General features: G+C 35.5%; 1 protein-coding gene across 1 annotated transcript in view; it reads right to left on the bottom strand.

Moving 5' to 3' along the window:
- LOC113227490 (lachesin-like) overlaps positions 1-24,350 on the bottom strand; it is a 50,130-nt gene that overhangs the window by 9,370 nt on the left and 16,410 nt on the right. Inside the window, exon 4 of the mRNA XM_026460429.1 lies at positions 13,567-13,744. Coding sequence (XP_026316214.1) covers positions 13,567-13,744 — 178 coding nt within the window. The remainder of the gene's footprint in view (positions 1-13,566; positions 13,745-24,350) is intronic.

A 24,350-nucleotide genomic window follows, 5' to 3' on the forward strand; every position in this document is an offset into this window, starting at 1 on the left:
ATAAACTTTTAAGTTTCTGTTGTACTATCTGACACTTCTTAGATCTGTATTTGGTACAACAAGTTCAAACGTGCAAGAGTCGCCGCGACGACTCCCACCCCCTGTACAGAGCTATTACCGTTTAGAGCGATCTATTGAAATATATTAATTTTTGTTTGAAATTAAAATCTGATGAATTATTAAGTCATTTGAACAAAAGTTTTTTTTTTTATAAAATGTAAGTGCGCATTTGACCTCCATATCACCTGATGGAAAGTGACGATGAGGTCGACGATGGAGTATGCACACCTAAATAATGGCTATTCACTCTCGCCTTGAAAACCCAAATTATAACGCTTGGGGAACATATCTGCAGGTAGGGAATTCCACTCCATAGCCGTTAGCCATATAAATGTGGAAGCGTAACGCTTCGTGCGAATCTTTGGAATATCCACAACATAGGGAACCCTAGCGTACATCTAGTCCCCCGGTGATAGAATGGGAAAGGCGGAATTAAATCGTGTAATTCCATTGCACACTCTCCGTGATACTTTGCGCGGCAGTGTTCAAGGCTCTCCAGCTTTACCTCCACTAATTCCGAGTCACCTATAAGCTTCTTGGCATGGTTGTCAATTGAACCCAAGGTGGCCAGTTGGTATGTTGATATGTATGCCATCCCAAAGGTGGCAACAGTGCTCCATGCATGACCGGACTGGTGCTATGGTGGAATGTTGGTAATATAGTCCTACGAGATTGTTAATATTTTAAAAATATGCGTTCTTACGTGTATTTGTGTAATGTAATAAATTAATTATAATTAGTATATTTTAATAGATATAGGTCGTTTAACCCTTTTCCCATTGTAGTTTACCGCGTCTTAGGCGGCGAAGTATTTTCAATAATAACATGGAAGTCACAAGGGCAAAGGTCGTAAAGTTAATACATATTTAACTCTAGGTTTGCTTTAGGCGTATACGCGTAACAAAACAATAGTATCTATACCACACGCCCACCCAACACATTCACGTCTCACGCCTACACATCCACACAACCCATTCAAAATATACACCACTCGTATTACATTAATGTTATTTCTTACTTGGATATTAAACGTGAGTTTAAATAGACAAAATGTGAAACTCTATAGTGTGGTATCATTAGAACTTACAAAGTACCACTCTTCGGTATTTTAGTGTGTCTATCTATGTCGCTCAGACGGCTTGCCGTTTGACCCCAGAGTCTGTACATAACGCTTGTTAGTTTGAACAAAAATAAAAACGTAACAGTTGCACACGGTTGAGGAGTTCCCCTCATCTTTTTACCATTTTCATCACCGGATAAGCACTAGGTCACCATAACATTTTACTTTAATTGTAATACATGTATCAAGATTTATTGAAATCGATTAACGGAACGTAGGTGATATTCAATGAACCAAACTAACAAAGTAGCAGTAGAGCTCCTTGTGAAAGAGTTTATCCAGGGTAGTACTGCCACAAGGCAGTAATGTCAGCATTACTGTGTTTCGGTTTTGAAGGGTACGAGTACTCGTGAAATTACAGGCACATGGGCCTTGTCAACTTATGTCTCAGGGTGAAGGGCGCAGTGGTAGTGATCCCTTCAGATCTTTGCAATTTAAAGCTCTGAGTGGCACTGTAACTGTTATTGACACACGTGTAGCTTACCATCAGGCGCATGACTTGTTCGTCCCGTTATTTGTTGTTTAAAAAAAAGTAGCAATAATCAAATCGTCAAATAATTTGTGTACAAAAGTGCTGCCTATTTCTTACATTACCTATTTCAGGCGCTTGGGACTGGTCAAGTTACGTCTCAGAGTGACGGGCGCAGTGGCAGTGATCCTTAGGTCTTCGTAATTTAAAGACCAACTTACACTGCAACTGTTGTGGACAGACGTGTCGCTTACCGCCAGGTGCAAGACTTGTTCGTCCCGTCATTTGGTATCCCAAAAAAATATTTAACACCAAACTTGACTAAAGAAAGATTAAATCTGCCATGTAAAATTTATGATAATCTTTGTAGGTTCTATAGTGATTTCATAAGTTATCATGCAAGAAGGTTAAAGTTATAAGCAGAGCAAAAATTGCTACAACAAATTAAAAAGTCTTCGTCATAAAAAAATATGTGTGAGAAGTCTACACACTCATATCCGTCTGCCACAAATTTTGAAACTTCCGAAATTCATATTTCACCTCACCTTTAGATCAGGTAAACATAATAAAAACTCGTAGAGGAGCGTTCCTACCGTGATCTTTTCTTACGTGCACTTTACACATGTCAACTTACTTTTATAGTCAAGGCGCTAAAATATATTTCATGAGGCGAAATATATAATTTTTGACAATCTCAGAACTTTTTCGTTCATAACCATAATCATCAGTTTTGCCATGATAATAAAACTGTACCATTGTATAATAAACGTATTGGTTTATTCACTGAAAAAACAATCCTGAAGTATAATTAGGTGCATTGTATTCAACCAACAAGCAAGTGAATAAATATAATGGAATTTAAATTTGTCCGCTACAGTTAATTACATATTAAATTAATTAAAATTGGCAAGCATGAATGTCGAAATTGAATAGCGGAAACTAAATTGAAATGTACGAGTACAAAAACAGGGGCCTACGTACGTAATTCGTAGTCAAGGCCGGTCTCCCACTATGGATTACCTACAAACTTGAGTTTCGATTGGGGCTTAAACTAAGAATGTGCGAAAATGCGATTTGACAGTTTTGAGCGGGCCGCTTTCTTAGTGTGTCGCTCTGACGTTTAAATTTGTGAGGACCAAGTACTTAGTAACTGACACAGCATTATCAGTGGCGTTGTACAGGTTCTCGGGTGCGCAGGTGTAGCGATGCGTAGGGCACGGCAAAGATGAGTCATTATCCAGGGAGAGATACCACACACACGCATGTGCTATAACCTCCGTGCTATAACCCCACCTATGCGTACTCTCCTTGCTTCAGCCGACTTCAGTCCGCAACTTATTTAGAGACTTCCAAGTTTTCCAAGGCAGATCATGCCCAGGAAAGAGGTACTTCTACAGCGAAATAAGAGATGCAGTGGGAGTCTGTCTCCTTCCAGAGATTTGTGCGGACTCTAGTCACTTCGTTGACGGGCTTTGAGGACTACGGAACTTCCGTAGGTCATCTGTAGTGGAAGCTGTAACTACGGATTTCGTGCTTCGAGATTAAGGCCCCGATCCATATTGACGACCTCGGTAGCGGATTTTACTGTAGGCGTTGGATAAGGATGATCCTCGTAGTAGTCAGTAGTGTCAATTTGGGATAGAACTTTTCCAAATTACTTCTTCTTTGGTTGTTAAGGCATTCCCTATTTTGGAAGTAGGTAATAAATAACACGATATCGATCCAGTTGCATAAATTTATTTTGTACTTAGAAGAAGATATTGAACAGAAATATCGTAGTAATATGTAGCGTTTGCTGCTTACTTTAATTTTTGTACCTTGTTCAAATATCAACTTGTACTCAAATGTTACAATTTTATAAGAATGCACCTTTTGTTTTAATGACAGGTTCACGTGACTTTTTTCAATTTACAAATTGAAAAAACTTTGTCGCAACCAACTCCAAGACTATAACGTCCTTTTGTAACAAAAATCAATAACGTATTTCCTCAGAAAGGGTAAACATTAATATGAAAAAGCCCTTAAACCTATAGAGTGAAGTCGAAAATAATTAAATTTCGGAACCCGTTGAATACAGCTTGTTCACTTTACGGTTATTTGAACCTAAATGATGTGGATTACATTTATGAAGTGTTAACTGCCGCTATTCAAGGTTAATGAGCAATTCCAGTTTCGTCCCTAGATCCATTATTGGTTGAATTATAATTTTCTATGTAATTACATGTCTGAATTTTAAGCTAATAGTTATTCTAAGCACATAGAGAAATTCCTAACGTCGCCGTCGGCTGGCTTGATCAGTAGCCCAATTGGCAGAGCGGTAGCCGCGTTGAAGCGACAGACGCTGGTTCAAGTTCAGGCGGTGGGTTTTTTTAATATTTATTTGATCTTTGTATACCTAAGTAATAATAATAATTTAGTGGAGTATTTTCATAAAACAATAGATAAAATGGTAATAAGAACATCATGACATTGAATAAAAACGAAAACATGGGCTTTCCAATATTTTCAAAAGGTATAACCAATATCAATAGTAGTTTAGAGCTCCTTGTGTAAGAGTTCGGTCAGAGAAGTTTACCTTACCAATTTATGCCGCCAAGCAGTAATATTAGCGTTACTGCGTTCCGGTTTTGAAGGGTAAAGGTGCTGGTGAAATTACAGGCACGTGGGACTTGTCGACTTAGGTCTCAGGGTGACGGGCGTAGTGGCAGTGCCCCTCAGATCGTTACGATTTAAAAACCCTGAGTGACGGTGCAACTGTTATGGATAGACGTGTCGCTCACCACCAGGCACACGACTTGTTCGTCCCCTCACTAGGTATCATAAAAACAAGTTATTTTTCATAAAAAAATAATGTGTAAAAATATCATGATAATCTTCTAAGCGATCAACAACTTTTCGATTCATATCCACAAAGACATTTCAAAGAACCATTCTCCCCTTTCTCTGTTTATTGACTAAACAACCCCAAAGTCTCGAGGCATTCATTAATTAACTTCTAAAATAGCAATAAGAATGGTTAATTCAAATTTAAATAATTACAATACAACGTTCCTTACATAAATTTATTAATGCAATATTGAATATGAATTGCCTAAATTTCCAATTGAATAAGAAATGCTTGGGGCGTAATGAGAATGCGTGTATAACGTATCGTAACAAAATAAAAAGTATATTGACAAAGGTGGCTCCGCCATACAGGAGCTTGGTGTTCAACGCTAAATAAACACCATTAAAGTTGATAATAAGGAAATTTATTTTTCTCAAACAAGCTCGGAAATGTTTATCATTACTTTCAAAACACGAACACGGAAAGTTTGTCATTTATGGACCGTGCGACTTCTTTCCGACCAAGGCCTGCAAAATGTGTATAAAAATCCATTACTGTCCACGTCTCTAAACTTTTAAATCTACTAATGTAAACAGGCCTGCCAAGTGTTCGTAATTGTATTGTAATTAAATCGTATTTTCTTTAAAAAAAGGCGGTAAAGTAAACTAAAGTGCTTTAGTATTCTTTTCCGTTTTTTGGCCTTTTTTTTTAGGTTCGTCGCGAAAATAATTTCTAGTGAGAAGAGCGATAACGAAATTACCTACAAATACTATATCAAATATTACTTTTAATTTTAATTAACATTTTTTTTTTACTTTTCTATTATATATCTTCTTCTCTTAGTCTTCTATTATTTCCTCACATTGTTTGAAAAAATCACTATATAAGCTTCGGCGGGAACGAGGGTTGCTTGACTCGTATTAATACACTAACTTATACTCGTCCAGCAATCCCTTACTTCCGGCCTTTGCAATAATATACTATAAATAAGGATCTTAACCCGTTCATAGACACTAACGACGTTTACAACTAAATATCAAATTATGATTTAGTCAGGGCTCCTCATTGACTTACAAATAAATGGACGACGGGTCTAATACAAAAACCACGAAAAAAATGTCCCAAGTCAACCTATTCGAAATTTAAATTGTTATATCATGCAGTATCGCGCTGTCCGTAGAACAAATGAAGACTAAAGCGGAGTGTCGCGCTCTGTATACGATTTTAGCGCCTTACAAGTGCGGACACTTTTTAGCGCGGACCCGACGTCCATATAATTGTAAGTCAATGGGGCTCCTGTAAAAAAAATCGTCCAGGCAAGTACTGCTACCTTACCTATTTGTGCAGCCAAGCAGTAATCCGAGCATTTCCGCGTTTTAGTTTTGCTGTGGCAGTATCCCTCAGACCTTTGCAATTTAAAGCTCTGAAAGACACTGCAACTATTGTGGATAGGGTCTTATTTACGACCAGTCGCACGACTTGTTAGTCCCGTCACTTGGTGTTTACAAGGAAATCAAACAATAAATAGCGCCGAAATACAGCAATATGAAATTTATCATGAGTGCATCAAACATGATAAACAAGGGCACGTGCACGTTGTTTAATTTAAAAAAATGTGCTGGTTAATCCACTAATACACCATCTAAAATTAAAATCGCGAGTTCAGCAATGAATAAGATTTAACTCCATAAATTTTACAGCACCAGTATAATATTTGTTATTCTCATTCACGTGGAATTTTTGGTAGACAAGTTGAATGTTATTTATTTCCTACTTTGATCATTAAGCTTCGAGCCTTAATTAAATGGGGCAGGATAATTATAACGTGTGGCGTCTACAATAAAGCATCTTAATTTCCCAAGTGTTAGCGAATCGTGACATTAATTTATTTTTTTGCTGACTTTGTTTCATTAAGAATGCGTATCACTCATGGAAGAAAGGCATAAGTGGAGTTACGCCAAAAATGTTTATTGCTCCATTAGGTACAAAAAATAAACCCACATCCTCTCCATTTCTTGTAACTCTATCTGCTATATTAGTCGATAGAGTTACGAGAATTGGAGAGGATATGGGTTATATTTTTCTGTATCTAATGGCTCTAAAGCAATAAAAGTTTTTGACGTAACTCCACTTATGCCATTCTTCCATGAGTGGTGTGATTATGTTTTATCGGAATAACAATTAAAATGTGATATTCACGAAATGCTGACGGGTGGCCGCCATTGCGAAAAATATCTTTGACGAGTAAGGATGTGATTTTATTTTGTTTGGATTTATAATGAAAAGATACAATATAATTTATAACATGACAACCTCTTAAAACAATATTATTTTAACCTTACTTTAACTTTTCGTACCATAACGCGCTTAAAGTAAGCTTATTATAATGTTACAACGATGATGTTTTATTAGCAGCTTTGTGACTATTCATTCACTTAGTTCGTACTATAACGCGACTTTAACGTCAAAGTAATATTGCTCTTATATCAAATTCAGCAATCATAAATAGTTACACGGGTGCAATGGAAACAATATTATTTTCAGTTTTATAGTCCTAATATTGATTTATAATAATTAAAAGTTAAGTTGAACTTATTTATTTAGATACATCTCTTCAATATTTTATTTCTTATTTAATAGCACATAGGAAACAATTTCTCGTTAAATAAAAATACGCGATGTCCATTTCGTAAAATTATGAAGCGCCATCTATATGCTCCTTGGCGAAACTAACAGTTGACACTAGACTATAGTTCCGAATTCACAACGTGACAATCAAGACTCAGCTTGTTTTATTTATTTTTCTTCTTGAAAATTCGGAAAAATAAAACAACGTAGTTTTAAAAGATGTCTTTATTACATAGGTACTATTCTTTTTTTGACAGTTTAAATTCTCTGAATGAACTTCAAAAAAGAAAGAGATGGCATTATACAGTTCATATAGCGTTATATCTTTCCTATTTTTAGTAAGGAATGGACAATATTTGGAAATTATTCGTTCTTTCAGTCACTTTAGCAATAATACATTACTTGGTTGACAGGTTTGTAATGGTACGAATACGAGTAATATTATAATAAGCTCACTTTAAGCTTACATTGAAATAAGATTGTTTTTTGAAAGGTTATAGTAGGACCCCAGTTACAGAAATATCATTTCTATGTCTACTGTGAAGGTTCATTGCAAGGAGATAATGGTTAGCAACGTTCCATACAAATGATGTTACACCCGTTACATTCTATTTTTAGACATTTTGTTTTATGATATTAAGTAATGGGACGAAGAAGTCATACTGGCGGTAAACGACATGCTCTCTTATAAATATAAGAGCATTTGCGCAGTACGTTCGGTTCGTGTCAGTTCCGAGTCCGAGAAATGACGGTCCGAAATGTCACAAGGATCGTTTTATCTCTAGGTGTAGAAGCGATATTCGTATTTTTTCGGATTCCGCGACATCCGAAGTGGGTCCGAGATTCCTAGATTTGTATTGTTTCGGATTCGGAACGAATACGTATCGGATGCAGATGACATATGGTAAGATCTAAAATGAAAACTATTGCGACACTGGAAATGGCTTATTTATGTCACAGGCCGGCTCTTTAACGATTGTGGATTAATTACTCCAATTACTTACCTAAGGCTTTAACTTACTCACCTGCCTATTATAATTACACTTAAGGTAACCGAGCTGCCAAAACTATTAACTAGTATGAACAAAGCCCTTTATTACGCTACAATGTTTACTATAAATCGGTTATCGAAGGGGTCACAACCTTGATAAATTAATCATGTGGGCGGTACGTTTGACCCTTGTTGTTTGACTTCATTACTGGGATTGAGATATGGCATATTATTTAAGTACTATGGAAGCAGTACAAAGGCTGCGCCGAGATAGTGTCGAGACAGAGCCGAGATAGCACCGAGACAGCGCAGAGACAGGATCCTGATTCAGAACTCTTCGTTATTTTAACCGAATCGTTCGATTGAATATCGTTCTCGAATCGAAGGGCGCTTTCCAGCCTTTCCAGAGCTTTGCAGAACATTCCGAGGTAAGCGTTCGATTCGGATTCGGATACGATATCGTTATCCAACAACGTTTACGGTGAAATTAAAGAAAGATTATAAGAAAAATGAAAATCCTTTTATACACATTTTTAGACCTTAAATGCCTAGAATCTCAGTACAGAGTACTAAAAAAATCGACCTTGAAAGTACGTTTTGGAATTACGTCTATTTTCTAAGTTTTGTTGAAATATCCCCTAGTTCGCTACTATACAGGACTTGACACTGGAGATAATAACAATCGGTTCTCACTACTCAAAGTATATGGAGAGAAAAACGCCTTAAATTTGGAGAAATAGCAAAATCAACCATTAAAATAAATGCTCGTAAATTAAAGTTAGGCGCTATTTATAAAAATAAATCTTCATGCGTGAACAGCCATCCTTAGAGGTGGATGATTTTTTTCAAAATAAAATGGGACCACTATGGAAGTACCCCCTTTCAAACAAAAAAGAATTATGAAAATCGGTTCACAAATACCGGGGTTATCGCGTAACATACATACAAAAAAAAGAACATACAGTCGAATTCAGAACCTCCTCCTTTTTTGAAGTCGGTTAAAAATGTAGGAATGCATTATTCTTGCAATAAAATAAATTAATAAAATTGAACAAAATCCAAACTTTATTTAAAATAATGAGAGACGTTCGGTAATTTTCATTCGATAACTGTGTTCTAAATAACCTTTATAGCATTTGTCAGTCGAGAGGTTCGATTTCGAATACGATAGTTTGACGTTCGATTCGGGTAATGTGAATAAAAATGAAAAGAAATCGGTCGACAACTGAATAATCGTAAGGTTCTGAATCGAACCCCGAGTCCGAAAAGGCATGGAGACAGCGCCTAGATAGTGCAGAGACAGCATCGAAACAGCACCGAGGCATCGTCGAGACAATGTAAAGACAACATCGAGACAACATTAACACCCAAGTGGACCTCTGTACAGAGAAAGCTAGAGCTTGGAAAAAAGAAAGGTAGACTTTGAAGTGGCCCCTCAAAAGTATTCGTACGTGATAAGATTTGGTCTTAAACCTCATTCCGCAGTAATTAAGCATACTCAAATGATAATAACCTATCTAAAAACGCTTGATATACACTACAAATATCAATGTCATTGACTAATGAAGGAGATTCGAATGGCGTGATCCCGACCCATGTCAGCTACATATCTATACCTTGCAATTAGTTTAGAATTTCGACGGACAAGTGAAATTGGATTCTAATGACATACATCTTATGACTATTTTTATACAGTAATCTGGATAATCAAGTCGTGTCGCCCAAGGCTTACCTAGTTTTAGTAAAGTCCAACAAAATTACTGGCATCTATTTTTGGAGCAAGTTAAATATATGAACCCAAATGATTGCTACCACTTTGTGGTCTCCAATAGTGAATGCAATTATTTGTTCCGTAAATTTAGGTGCGGTAATTATGAACATTTTGTATGTAACAGTACCTATTTGTTTTGCGATTTGAGAGATTTAATTTATAATAATAAATATAATAACAATCAAATCATTTATTTCATGCCATAGCTCATAAGATGATGGCGTTAGTTGCAAATGAAAACCTTAAAACTTTGTTAGTACGACTGCAATGAATTTTGAAATATTAATAGATAATTAAAATATTATTACACAAAAATTAAAATTTGAAAATGAATTTGACTAGTACTGACCTTTATCCAAAACTTTAAAATTGTACAGTACAAATGATAGGCAAATATCTTCAGGATGCGATTGTTACCAGCACGCACTCGCTTTAGGAGAGATGACACCTTTTTTCACCTAATGGCATAAAAGTCACCTGTTCGCACCTCGGCAAACTCGGCAAACAAGACTCACTGCAAAGCTGTGGCAATCCCAGCAGCATCCTGAACGTGTTATTGTACTGTACTCTTATCGTGCTAATCAAAGACTGCCTTAAGCATCAAATCCAAATGACTAACCATGGACTCTCGACAAGACTGGATTTCTTCTCCACTAACCCTTGCATTGATCAAGTATCTATCTACAACTGTGCTGTCATCAGCATAACCGAAGGTATCAGGAAATAATACATCGTATGGATATCTTATGGCTGTCAACTCATGAAATATTTAGGATATGTTGAGTGCTTACAAGATCATCAGCTCGTGTTTAGCTTCACAAATTTTTTGCTTTTTAATTCGAAACGATTTAATAGTATGAGAACGTACAGATATGATGAGCCTTTCTGTGGAGTGTACGCAAGAGATTTCCTACATAGAACTTGAGCAGCATATTACATCAAACGTGTAAATTTTCATACACCTCTTGCGAATTACTTGAAAATATTAGGCAAGTTAAACAATACCAGTAAATATACTGAAATATATGGACTTCAATGTTTATTTTAGGAATATTTGTAATGCCTGCTAGAATTACTTTTATAGCAGTTATTTATTTCGGTAACATTTGGACCAACCTCATTATCAGGTAATTTTCATCTCAGGTTCGATTTCCGGTAAGACCAATTTAGGAAATGACTTTTTCTAAATTGCTTCTAATCTGGGTGTTTTGATTCCGATGCTCTGGTACTCAATACAGCGAATTCTCTAGTTTGAGACCCGACAATTATTATTGATAATACTATTGGTAATGGATTCAAACTAACTATGCTTTCGTACTGTGATAATTCTAACGAATTTTATAACTCGTAAATAACTAAGATTCTCGTTCGATTGCGCTTGAAATGTTCGATGTAATAATCGATTACTAATTCTTAAAACTTTAATTGATTGAATCGAATTTTTTTTTTTCGAACAGCACTATGCAATCATAGGCAAGTCATAGAAGTATAGATGAATAACTAATAATAACCTCACTTTTGGACTACCATTTTTCAAATACGATTTTACGATGCTGTTCAAATGAATATTTTTGGAAAAAGTGATGATATATCAAGTCGAAATCTTCGAAATATTCGTGAAAGTGTTACTTATACGATTTATTGAGTGATTGCTTTAGAATTTTAACCAAACAGGTTTGTTTACTTCTTCAAAATGGATTGAAACAGACTATAGAACAATCAATGATTCAAGTTCTTAGATTTTAGATTTTCTCGATCACTATAGATAGGAAATGAAACTATTTTTTTTTCGGATCCAAAATCACATATTTGTTTTATTAAACAAACCAAAGTTACGGGCCTTTAAGGACGTATGGTTCAAGTCAACCGTGACAATGGGGTCTGATAAGAGCCCGAATTTTTGGTTTGTTTGAAATAACTAATACAGGAAATTATGGATCCGAAAAAAGTTCAATTTTATAATATTAGTGACAGATTCAATGATATAGTTAGATAGTATGTGACTTTTAAGCCTGTTTATATTGCATTTAAATCAATATTTATAAATAATGAAATAGGTATACAAAAACAACCCACATTTTACTGAAACTACTTGGAACATTATGAATAGGTAAATTGGAAAAGTCAAACCTCATAAGTCACAAATCCATCCACTTATAAATAGATAGCAAAATTATAAATATAGATGCAGAACTTGTTAATTTACTCGATCCCAGTTTTGACCAAATTAATAGATTCGTGTCCTACAGTCACTGAATCCGTAGTAGGAGAAAATGTTGGGGTTCCAAATGGTTTCGACATATTATATATTGAATTTTATAATCGCAAATACCTGAAACCACTTTCCCTTATGTCATGGACCAATAACTCAAGAGCACTGTTACTGTTAGTTATATACCTACACACCACCTCTAAGCAAAACACACATTCATTTACAATTATTATACAATCACACAACTTCTTACTCACACATTATATCTTTCACCTTTTTTTATTATCTTTCCAGTTACCTTGTCCAAGTTTCATAGCTTATATAATAACTTATTCACCTACACAATTAATATTGTAACTACATACCTTACTTTCTAACTCCGTGTTGATTCATTATTCTGAGTTACTTCTTTTTACCGGCTCATCTTAGGACCTGACAGAATCATCAGGGCCGTAGTTCGACTGAACTGCGGCATAATGCTGAGTCGGGCCCTTTTTGCAGACACAGCACACTCAACTCTACTCCTTATATGATATAACACTCCAGACTACACCCGCAAACCTAGACTAGCCTTCCTCTTTATGATTACCATTGTACCTATATATCATAAGCTTGTTTGTAATGTACTGTGTCTCAGCCAATAAACGAGTAATCAATCTCACTACTAATCTCCATACTACAAACCGTAACTCTGAAAAAGGTCAAAATACCGTTTGATATTTAGATGACGCTGACCGATAGCCTGAAAGTAGTTTATATTATGTATATGGCCATGCATGTAATTAATTCCTCTTTGATATGAAATATAAGTTTTATTATAAGATTTTGTAATATTATTCACATATTGAGGTATGACCTACAATTATTTTCCGAATCATGGTAAATGTGTGTATCTTCTCTTCCTGTAAGCAAGAGCAAGCGTGTACTTTATGCCGATTATGGTAAATCCTTTCACCACAATGATCGCTATGATATAAAGAAGTAGCTTGCAGTGGCGAGGTGTCTATACAACTCGATTTTCACCGGCTTGCCTAAAATTTTCCACATATTGTCAAATACTACATTTCGTTACCTCCAATGAACACTACGCCAACTTAATTTCTGGATCTGTTCGGTTTTAATTTTGTTTTTTATTTTACACAAAATTAGTTTTTTGTTTTTTTTTCGATATTTTTTTAAACTTTTTTTTTCCACAAAATTCGGGGAGCATAAATAAGGCTGTTTACAAAAATAACAGAAACTGACCAAAAAATAAAGTTGGCGCAATTTGTGTTACATTCTAAGTGTAAAATAAGTTAACCAGTGAAATGAAGTGTACTAGTACCTTGTATGCTAATAAGTTGTGCTTAAGTATTGCCAAGGCGCCACTTTTTCTTAAGTTAGGTGTTTTTTCTTTTGCTCCGGCTTTACAAACAACAATGTTCACGCCTCGCCACTGGTAGCTTGTACTTTACATATGCCATATTAAAAAAAGTTAAAAATACTCACCTAACACCACCTCTCTTGGTATCATAATTCAGCAATCTAGTCCCGTGTTTCCAATTGACCTGCCTAGCTGGTTGCGGGACCTCGCTGACGACGCACCGCAGTTCAATGATTGAGCCTTCTTTGTAGAACTTGTCTTGAAGAGGTCGACCTCGCTCATCTACAATTTCCACTTTTGGCACTGGGGACAATAAATATATTTTTCTGAAATATGCTCGGAAATGATTGCATTACTTTGAAAAAATAACCCGCACTGAGTGCAACTCTGTAATGTAGGACCATTTCTATCATGTCTAGTAGTAAATAACTGTTTCTTTTTTGTATAATACCAAGTAACGGGACGAACAAATCGTGCGCCTGGTGGTAAGCGACACGCCTATCCATAACAGTTGCAGTGCCATTCAGAGCTTTAAATCGCAATCGCAATACGCCGTCACCCTGAGACCTAAGTTGACGTTGAAGACCCATATTGCCTGTAACTTCACTAGCACCCTTACCATTCTAAACTGGAACGCAGTAATGGTGACAGTACCGCTTGGCGGCAGAAATAGGTAAGGTGGCAGTACTTCCTTGGACGAACTCTGTCACAAGGAGCTCTACTGCTACTAAATGTGAACAGACTAAAGAAAAACTTAAACAGCCAACTGCTCACTAGCATGAAAATCTGTAATTGCGAGAAATAATATAAAATATTATCTGTTTCTGCACTACATACTTTAATACTTTAAGAATGCAGTAGACAATTCAAAATTCATAATCACATGACTTTAAGATACGGGGAATGCGTCAGGAAATATACAATAATAATAATAATAACGCACACACTCAACATAGCCCCGCACTAGGGAAACCCTGTGTCGTGGGTGCCATGGACACACACATAGACAACCACAAATGATTTTCGTTACTTTGACATCCAGTTACATTTTAAAATTATTATCATTAAACTGCCTCCGTGGCCGAACGGTTACCATGCCGGACTGTCACGCAGAGGTCCCAGGTTCGATTCCCGGGCCGGGAGAAATAGTTGTATGGCCTACAATTATTTCTCTCGTGAGTTTGGGTGTAATTTGTGGTTGTCTAAGTGTGTGTCCATGGCACCCGCAACACAGGGTTTCCCTAGTGCGGGGCTATGTTGAGTGTGTGCGTTATTTAAAAAAAAAAAAAATTGACCCAAATAACTATCACCGCGTTTAAATGACTTTCATGAACTAATTAGGCCATGTGTCCACGCCCAAGGGATATAATTAAAAAAACAACACGTTACACCTAGTTTTGTCTGTTAAAATTGCATGTAAGTACAACTGTACAAGTCCTTCAATAGGTTTGTATGCCTAATGTTAAGCCGGACATAGTGAAACTATACTTTTTTTTGTAATGAGTAATGAATTATGAAATTCAAAAGGGGTTTTAGTCTTCATTGTTGTGAATAATGATAGAGGCTGTATGATATTACGGTTGAGACGTCAGCGTAAAAGTATATTTCTTGAGATAGGCGTTCCCCAGGGTACCCTACTGAGCCAGGTCTTGTATTATACACATGAAATTCCTAGAGCGTAGGACTGACAAGTAAAATTTCGTAAATAAATAAAAAAAATAAAGATTTAGCCGTTGTTGCAATTTTTATAATGATTATTATACCATTCAGTTGGGAATAGGCACGCTACCTCATGTTATGTTGCATTTGTTACAGTATTTTCCACGTACTTTCAATATAATCTAATAACTCACAAGGCTTCACGACAATTGTACCATGTGGAATATAAAAGAACCGTGTGGGACATAATATGACCAAACAATATAATGGCTGGCCCACATTTATGTTGGTTTAGGCTTTTAATTAGGCTGTACAAAAGCCATTAATTATTTTTGTTAACGTTTTTTTTGTTACAGGAATTGAGAAAAGGGTAAATTGGTTAATTACGTATAGACTGCAGCAAAAGCGTTCAGAAATACAATAAGCCCGTCTCTAGCGCGACAGACTCTACTTTAAACATACAATAAGTCAAAATACTTCATTGAATATTGCACCTTATGTGATTTGCATTCCCATATAAGTTATAGCAACAATATCGCAACCTATAGCTAAGCGTTAAGCACATTTTGTAATATGATTTTTGTTCATAATGTGTTCTAGTGCGGAATAAATGATATTGTCAATATAAGCTTTTATATTTTATTCACTTGTTAATCAAGAAACACTGTTTGAACAAATCGCGTGTACACAGGCATTAGTGTTCTAATTATGCAGACCTTTACACGACTGCTACAGCAACAAATCAAATGTAAGGTTCAGTAACCACTTAAGTATTTTATTTGGCATTTATAATACTTCTAATTACTTCCTTAAAAAGGTTATTGCTTTCTATGTAGGATATTTACTAAAGGAAATCAGTATCGTTTTGTTATACTACAGTTATTATATACTAACATACCATGGCAATTACGCTAGTGGAAGGATGAAGTGGGCGTTCACTTCCAGTCTTGGCTATGTCCCATAGAACACAATCGTGAAATCATAATAGTCAAATATTTTACTTAGTTCACATTAGCTGCTTTTAGAATGATTAGTAATAACGTTACTGGATTCAAGTAAGGGTCATTGTGTCACGAAAAGGTTGGTTTACCTAGTTTGCATGACACGTGTGCCAACAGTACGCGTAGTTCCACGTACTTAAGTTCAATTCGTCATTTTCGCTTTGCACGTTATGGTCGTGTCAATTGTCTAGCGCAAAACCTAGAAATTCGCAGAAAAATGCCTTATTTTGCTACTTTGGAGACAAAAGTGATAGTCGCACTTATAATATTGTCTATGATGTGTTTCATGTCATCGTTAAGTCTTATTTTATTTTAATAAATTTTCTGTTTATGGTAATTAATTTTTTTGAAAGTAAACCTCTGTAATATGGTCGCTTCTTTTTGGAGAACTAAATAAACATTTCAAATTCGTCGTGGTTCAGCTATTGACCGCTAGATACTAATGAAGTATTTTATGAGGCATTACACCTGCTCACTTATTGTAAAATTATAATGAACTTTTTAAAAATGGTTCTAAATATATAACATAAATATAATATTTAAATAAAGGTGTTTACACATATCACATCTTTCCTATGACAAATAAACTAAAATCCAGCCTATGACATGATGTCTAATAACATGCGAGTAAATTAAAGAGTACAGCACTTATTAAACTCACTATAGTCTGTCTTTTTTGAAGATGGAGCAAAATGACATTTGCAGTGTTGCCAGTTTTCGTATAATTTTAAGTAGTCATGCTGTCGATAGTTTTATCGATAGATTGTAAACGTAGGTAAAATTTTGCCAAAAATGACTGAATTGTGATCGTTACCACATTCTAATGATTACTAATTGCGTTATTGTATTCTTTATTCTTATTTTGACAGTTGGTCTATTAGTATCAAAGTCGATTTTTAGTCATACACTTTTTAATATCGATAGGTGGATTTGATTACGTATATCAAATTAAAATGAAAAACTTTAAATTATGTCTTCTATTTGTATTTTTAAAATTTAGTATATATATGAATGAATTTGAGCACTTGCAGAGAAAAACCCGCGTGTCATCGGACCTACGTTTACCCGCTACTCTCAGACTTAACCGTCTGACGAAACATACAACCGACCGGGTTGCAGTTCATGGAATATGACAAAGAATTACGACACTATTTACATGGTTTAATTTTAATATTTTTTTTTAATTTTGAAGTCTGCTTAATGGATGAACATAGTTTGGTTTTAATTTAAATTATAATCATGATACAATGTTTCTATATTTTTACTATTTTCGTTCATTACCTGGTGCCTACGAGGAATACGGATGGTTTAATTATTATTGAATTTATACTAAAACGTAATAATTTTAAATCTTTAACATGTAGATAATCTTTTTCCTTGTAGGCACCAGGCAATAAAACTAAAATAGAAAATATAAGAACAGAAAATGAAATAGTAATAATCAAGAGTAAGATAAGTTGTTGATTATTATTCTTTTATGGAATTTAAGGAATTTATAATTCATCAGTTCTAAGAACGATGTAATATGGCACACAATGTGTCAATGATTTTGTTTTATTGTCTTAAATCTCCAATATTATAATTCGATTTGTTTCATTGTACTCATTGTGACCAAAGCCTTTTTCACAAATAGTGGTTCTTTTTAATAATAAACATTTTAAAAGTCATGTAAATTGCATGTGATTTTCACGAACACCATTTTAATGTGACCTGCATTGGTTTAAAAAATACTCTTACAGCGGTATTGAATTTCATACATCTTCAAGAAATTAACATTTAAAGACCAAAAATGTGTTAAGGAGCTCTAATTTACTTATATCACTCTTAGAATACCATAAATTGACGGCATTGTCGCACCTTCATACAAATTAACTTGAAAGTTACAGAATTGTTTGGGGTTAAAATCTGAAAATCAAATTGTCGTAACCCACATAATCGACATTAGGAGTAGGACTATTTCAAATCCGAGTTTATTGTTAAGAAGACCTGTTTTTATAGGATTATTAGCTAAATTTGGCACAAAAAACTCGAACCATTTCAGAGTTTTTTTTTTTTCGTTTTTGCAATTTTTGTTTTGGCTCCAGTGAAAAGTTAAGTTTTTGAGTGTAACAACATTATCGCTTTCCAGGGACGATATTCTATAAATATTTGAATAAAAAGAAATTGTCACCAAAATTGAGTACAAAAAACTTACCTGAAATTCACTGAGGTAATTACTGAAACCTTTGTACTATAGCAGTAGAACGACTAAGACTTGATAGATTATTATCATTATATCTATATTGTTGTTGTTTATTTTCGTTATTATTCATATCACATGTGTTTATGGGTGAATCCACATTTACCGTCGAGATATATATTTAGTCATTACGTATTCTCTGTCTACCCCACACGAGATACAAGTATATTTGTATAATAATTATTCTCATCTGCCTTATGAATGAGTAGTGTTACAATGAATGGAATAATGAATGCTTACTTATGAAGTAAAGGTGCTTTTTGTTCATATTAATAAAAAAATGTATTCGTAAAATTATGTACAGTTAAATCACAAACACATATTGATGTGACTAAAAAGTCGTTGAAAGACCAAGTACAAAGACACGACGCAAGCACATAGAAGAATTCGTGAGGTCCGTTGGTTCGTTCCGTGGTTTAGTTGGTATAGCGTCTGGCACGGTATGCAAGAAGACGTCGGTTCGAATCCGACCGGATCGAAGGAATTTTTTCTAAGTGTTTTTTCTGAGTGTTCGATCTTTGTATTAATAATTATAACATATTGATGTGTTTGTGGTTTCACTGTACAAATTTTTTTGAAAACATTTTCACGAATACACTTTAATAGCAATTATATTATATTATTAGCGACTTAGGCGAATGATTAATATTAGATTAATCATTCGCCTAAGTCGAATCCAAGCACAAGCATTCGACTCGAGTCGAATGATTACCGATACCGAATGCCTCTGCCATTCGATCGGGTGCCTAAGTCGAATGACTATTATGTCGGAACTACCCGAATGTCCATGTCAAAATATCCCTGCCCCATGACATTTTTTTTAAATATCGAGTGACGGGATGAACGAGTCGTACGCCTGATGGTAAGCTACACGCCTGTCCATGACAGTTGCAGTGCCACTCAGAGCTTTCAATTGCAAAGATTTGAGGGGCACTGCCATTGCGCCCGTCACCCCGAGACTTGAGTTTACAAGTCCCATGCGCCTGCACCCTTACCCTTCAAAACAGGAACGCAGTAATGCTAACATTACTGCTTGGCGGCAGAAACAGGTAACATTTACACACATTTACGGTATTTACATATATCAGAAAGGGCTAGGTGATCACGATTATCATTGTGCCCTAATGAATCTATGGATTAGTAATTAATGATCATTCAGATCATTCAAATACGAAAATTAGAAGTTACTAATTTGTCATTCGCATGACAGGATTACAAAATTACTAACAAGTAGACTATCGATTAGTTCATTCGCAATCACGGATTACTATTTTATAATCGTTTGATTATTTATTGTTACCGTTATTTGCTCCCTGTATATGTGTTATTTGTCTAATTGTTATGTTTTTTCCCCTTTTTTTATTTCAATTTTTTTTCCATATTATTATCATTTTTCGTAATTGCTAAATGTATGTGTGCTGTGTTGTTTCGTTATGGAATAAATATTTCTTTCTTTCTTTCAGTCGCATTGGGCGTTTTGCGCTATTTCCATTTGCTGAGTGAGTCATAAGAAGATAAGGCACTCGTCTCGATTACTATCAGAACCGTTGTCGCCAAAACTCACACGTTCTTAATTTGAAACACTTCAAAATCTTGATATTGATTGGTCGAAGTTGAAGAAATAACAAATTCTGGATTGTTAATATGATTTAAACTTTACCCTGTTGCCATATCGTTGAAAGTTCCTATATATTATTACAAAATACGACGTTTTGATATTATATTGAAATTTCAATCAATGTGCTGTCATCTAGCGGTTAATTGCCGAAAGGCGACGAATTGGAGTTATTAATTAATTTCTCCAAACAAGAAACAACCATATTGCAGGGGTATAGGCTTTACTTTCGTTTCATGTAACAAAAAATATTTCAATAAACTGAAAATTCATGCAAATAACACTTTCCGATGACATGAAATACCACCAGGGGTTATATTTTTGCTGCGACTGTCATTTGCGACTTGCGACTTGCGACTCCAAACAGCACAATAAGGCATTTTTCGTGGATTTTAGAGAATTTGCACGAAAGAATGAGACAACCATACCATACAAAGCGAAAATGGCGGACGGAGCACAAATAGGTCTTTCGAGACCTATAGTTGGCACGCGTCAGACGCTAACTAGCCACTTCTAAATGTATTTATTGTTCTGTGAGCAAAACCAATTCGTTGCCTTTTTGTTGTTATTGTAATCTATCATGATGATCTTTTTGATAAAAAAAGCGCTTACTTCATTCTCAATGTATCACCACACTACATTAGCATCCGGTAAACTAAAAGCAGGCTTGTAACAATAGCAAGATTATTCCAAAAATTATAGCCACCTACAAACCCAACAAACCGTAAACATTGAGAGAGCATAAATCTACGAAAAAGCTATGGTGAATTCGACCATACGGCTTTCACAATAAATAACAGCAAATTGTCCTTACCGGATTTTATGTCCGGTAAAAAAGGTGATATAGTATTTCATTACAGTATTACAGGAAGTCCCCTAAATATGTTGAACATTGTATAGAAACTGCAAGACCAAAGCGTACATAAAGCTAATAAAAAAATTAAAATATTTATGTGGAAGTCCCAAAGTTTATGCTACTTGAAAGGCAAATTAAGAGACTAGGTGACAATGGTTGACACGTTTACTGCTTTATTTTAGGTGGAAATACAAAGTCCTTTTTCGGACTGACAGGAAACCAAAATAGTTATGATAAATATCCGTCGCTTTGTTGTTTGTTAATGTTCAAGTAAAGAAATTGGCCGTTGAGTTTTTAGGTCAAATAATGGAGAAAATGTTTGACCGTGAAGGTTTTTCGTTGTATTGGAATTTTTCCACTACATTAAATACACGACGTATTTTGTCTCGAAATTTCAGGGTTCCGCAGGTGCGTTCCTTTTAGCGCAAAAAACCCAACACATTAGCCACGTCTAACTTACAAAACACTAACAAGACCGCTGCGCCGCGACTTAGCTCAAGAACTCTAGCGGCAGTAAAAAGCAGTAGCAGTAGAGCTCCTTGTGAAAGTGTTCGTCCAGGGAATTACTGCCACCTTACCTATTTCTGCCACCAAGCGGTAATGTCAGCATCACTGTGTTCCGGTTGTGCTGGTGAAATTACAGGCACATGAGACTTGTCAACTCATGTCTCAAGGTTACGGGCACAGTGGCAGTGCCGCTCAGGTCTTTGCGATTTAAAGCTCGAGTGGCACTGCAACAGTTATGGACAGGCGAGTCGCTATACACCAGGCGCACGACTTGTTCATAACGCCATTAGGTATCATAAAGGTGATACCTGGATCATTTACATACGTACGCGCTACATTATTGACATGTATTTAATTGCACGCATGCAGCACGTGTGCAGCGCGCACGCAGCGCACATGCAGAGCGTTCGCGGTGCATTCGCCAGTTCTGTACGCATCCTTAAGCAGAGTTGATTTTATTTTACTCGCATTATATTTTTATATGGAAAACGGCTATGGAATTCCTTATCCGCAGACTTATCCTCTGAACGCTATAACTTGGATCTTTTCTAGCGAGAATGAGTAGGCGTTATTTAGGTGTGCATGTTCCGTTATCGACTTTATCGGTGAAGATGAAAAGAGTACTTTTTTAAAAAAAATTAGCATTTTTTTCTCAGTTGCTATTAATAACGAATCAGTTTTGTAGTTTTTAAGTTTAGCTACACGAGCAAATAACGGTTTGTAATAATTCTTATCGGGGTGACAGAGGGAAACCAGGTTTTCAATATGGTGCTTTTATTTGACAACATACACAGATGTACAACGTCGATGGTGAAGTGGGAAAGGACTCCCCCTAATCGACACGTAGTCGAGGACCCGTACGCACGTTCCAATTAGGAAGCGGCTCAGGGTGCAACAACTACGTGTTACGTTCTAAAGCGGAGTTCCAAATAGGAAGCAGCGCTAGAAGCGTAGCACAGTACAGTGGGTTCAACGGTAACGATCTAAAGCGGAGTTCCAAACAAGGAAGCAGAGCTAGATGCGTAGTAAGTTGGATTACATTCATGTTCGCATAGCCAGTAGTCATTCCGCGAGGGAAAATCTTAACACCGCGATGCAGAATTTGCTATTTCGACGCCCATGCCATCTAGCGGTGCGTGACGGAACTAATAAGAGTTGTTGCCTGTTTTGTGATTTTGTTACAGGTTGTGTTTAGAGTTTTATTGTGAGCATTACTGTGTTTCGATTTTGAAAGGTGCTGAGGAAAGTACAGGCACATGGGACTTGTCAACTTATGTCTCAAGGTGCTATGAGGCCGTTCGTCCCATCACTACGGTAAAGTTTTTTTTATCGTATTCTCTCGCGTATTTTCTTTCATAAATATGTTTATATATTATATCTAGAATAATCCCTGGTCATTCAAACATGTCGCTAGACATGCAAGTGGCGACAGTCTGAATACGTAAGTTACCATTTGGCGTCGTGACGCATCCTCATGCATGGAAATGAGGGCTTCTGTTTCGTATAAAATATTCTAATATCATCCCGCTTTCTGGAATAATTTCTATAGTAATAGAATCAGAATAAGATATATGTATGCAATAACTTGTAAATAAAAAAATACATTTTATTACCTACTGTTTTGTGTCATCTTTATCATTACATTCGGGGTTATTTGTAAAATATGGACAATCTTGTAGGACTATATTACTAACAACATAAACAACAACTTTTGTTCAGTTGAAATTGAAAGTAGTAAAGTTCAAACGTGCAAATGTTCTCCCCGACTACTCCCACACCCGCTCCTGCGTTTTGCGTCGGACTGGTATTACACTAGCGCTTTCTATCGTTACCGTACAGCGTTATCACCGTTTAGAGCGAATGTTCATTTTGTAGGAATAAAGACTGATTAATTTAAAAATTCATAGAACAAAAGTTCCAAGACTATAGTCCTGCCAAGTTGTTAATATTTTATAGATAACCCTGTACAATCGTTAATAAGATAAAATGATTTAAACTCGAAGATATCTTTTGCCTTTCCATAGATATTACAAGTCCATAAGGGCATTGAGTTTGGGAATCTTTTTCGAATTTAAATTTTATTTCATGAGTCTCTTTGCAACACTAAACCACACACTACTACTAATATAAAGTTTAATAATATAAAGCTTATATCACATAACAATCATTTTAATAAGGTTAAATCCGACTCGCATGGCACTTGTCTATTCGCTACTATAGTGTAATTTCATGTTTTCAATACTATAGTATACATTGCTGTATCTTTGTTTTAACAAAGCTATTATTATTGCACATAGGATTCCTATTTATATATTCTTATTTAGCAAGTTAGGTTAGATTAGTATATGAAAAAGCAGTAATTTAAAAAGTAAGTTTAAAAAGTTATCTTCCACAACGTTAAACAAGTGGTAATTTACAATTATTAATGCAACCCTAAAGCTCGACAATAATCCCTTCAATAAAGTTGATAACATGGCAATAAACACGGAAATTAAAATTTTAAATTATGCGCAACACGATGAAAAGTGACAACAGGCTAAATGCAAATTAATTCATCACATCAATTTCGTACCAGTGCTATATTTGTTCATGGCTTTTAAGCACAGGCACTCTGAAATTTGTTGAGAGGTAAGTTTAATTAAGTTACACATAACAACATATTTTTTCTTGCCAATATTAGAGGGGTCCCCGTAGTAAAATTTCTTCGTGATAATGGATGAAATTACTCCGACACAATACAATTAAGTTAACACCCTGTGAAGTTATTAACTTGCCTTTAGAAAATAAATGAGCTTCAAAACATACACGTACGTAAAACTTGTACTAAAATTAGCGACTCTAATGAAAAGTTGATCAACAACAATATGTGATTTGTAATTGAAAGAAAATTAAAGCGTAGAAATTACCCTGCTATGTTCTACAGCTGTGACGCTCGAGTAGTCAAAAATCCAAGAGATACTCCTATAGAAAACGCTTTTGAATAAAATGGCGTTACGTAATATACTATTATGTATATAATGCCGCCATTCAAT

This window comes from Hyposmocoma kahamanoa, unplaced genomic scaffold (assembly GCF_003589595.1).
Source record: "Hyposmocoma kahamanoa isolate Upper Pololo Valley unplaced genomic scaffold, ASM358959v1 210, whole genome shotgun sequence".
Lineage (NCBI taxonomy): Eukaryota > Metazoa > Arthropoda > Insecta > Lepidoptera > Cosmopterigidae > Hyposmocoma > Hyposmocoma kahamanoa.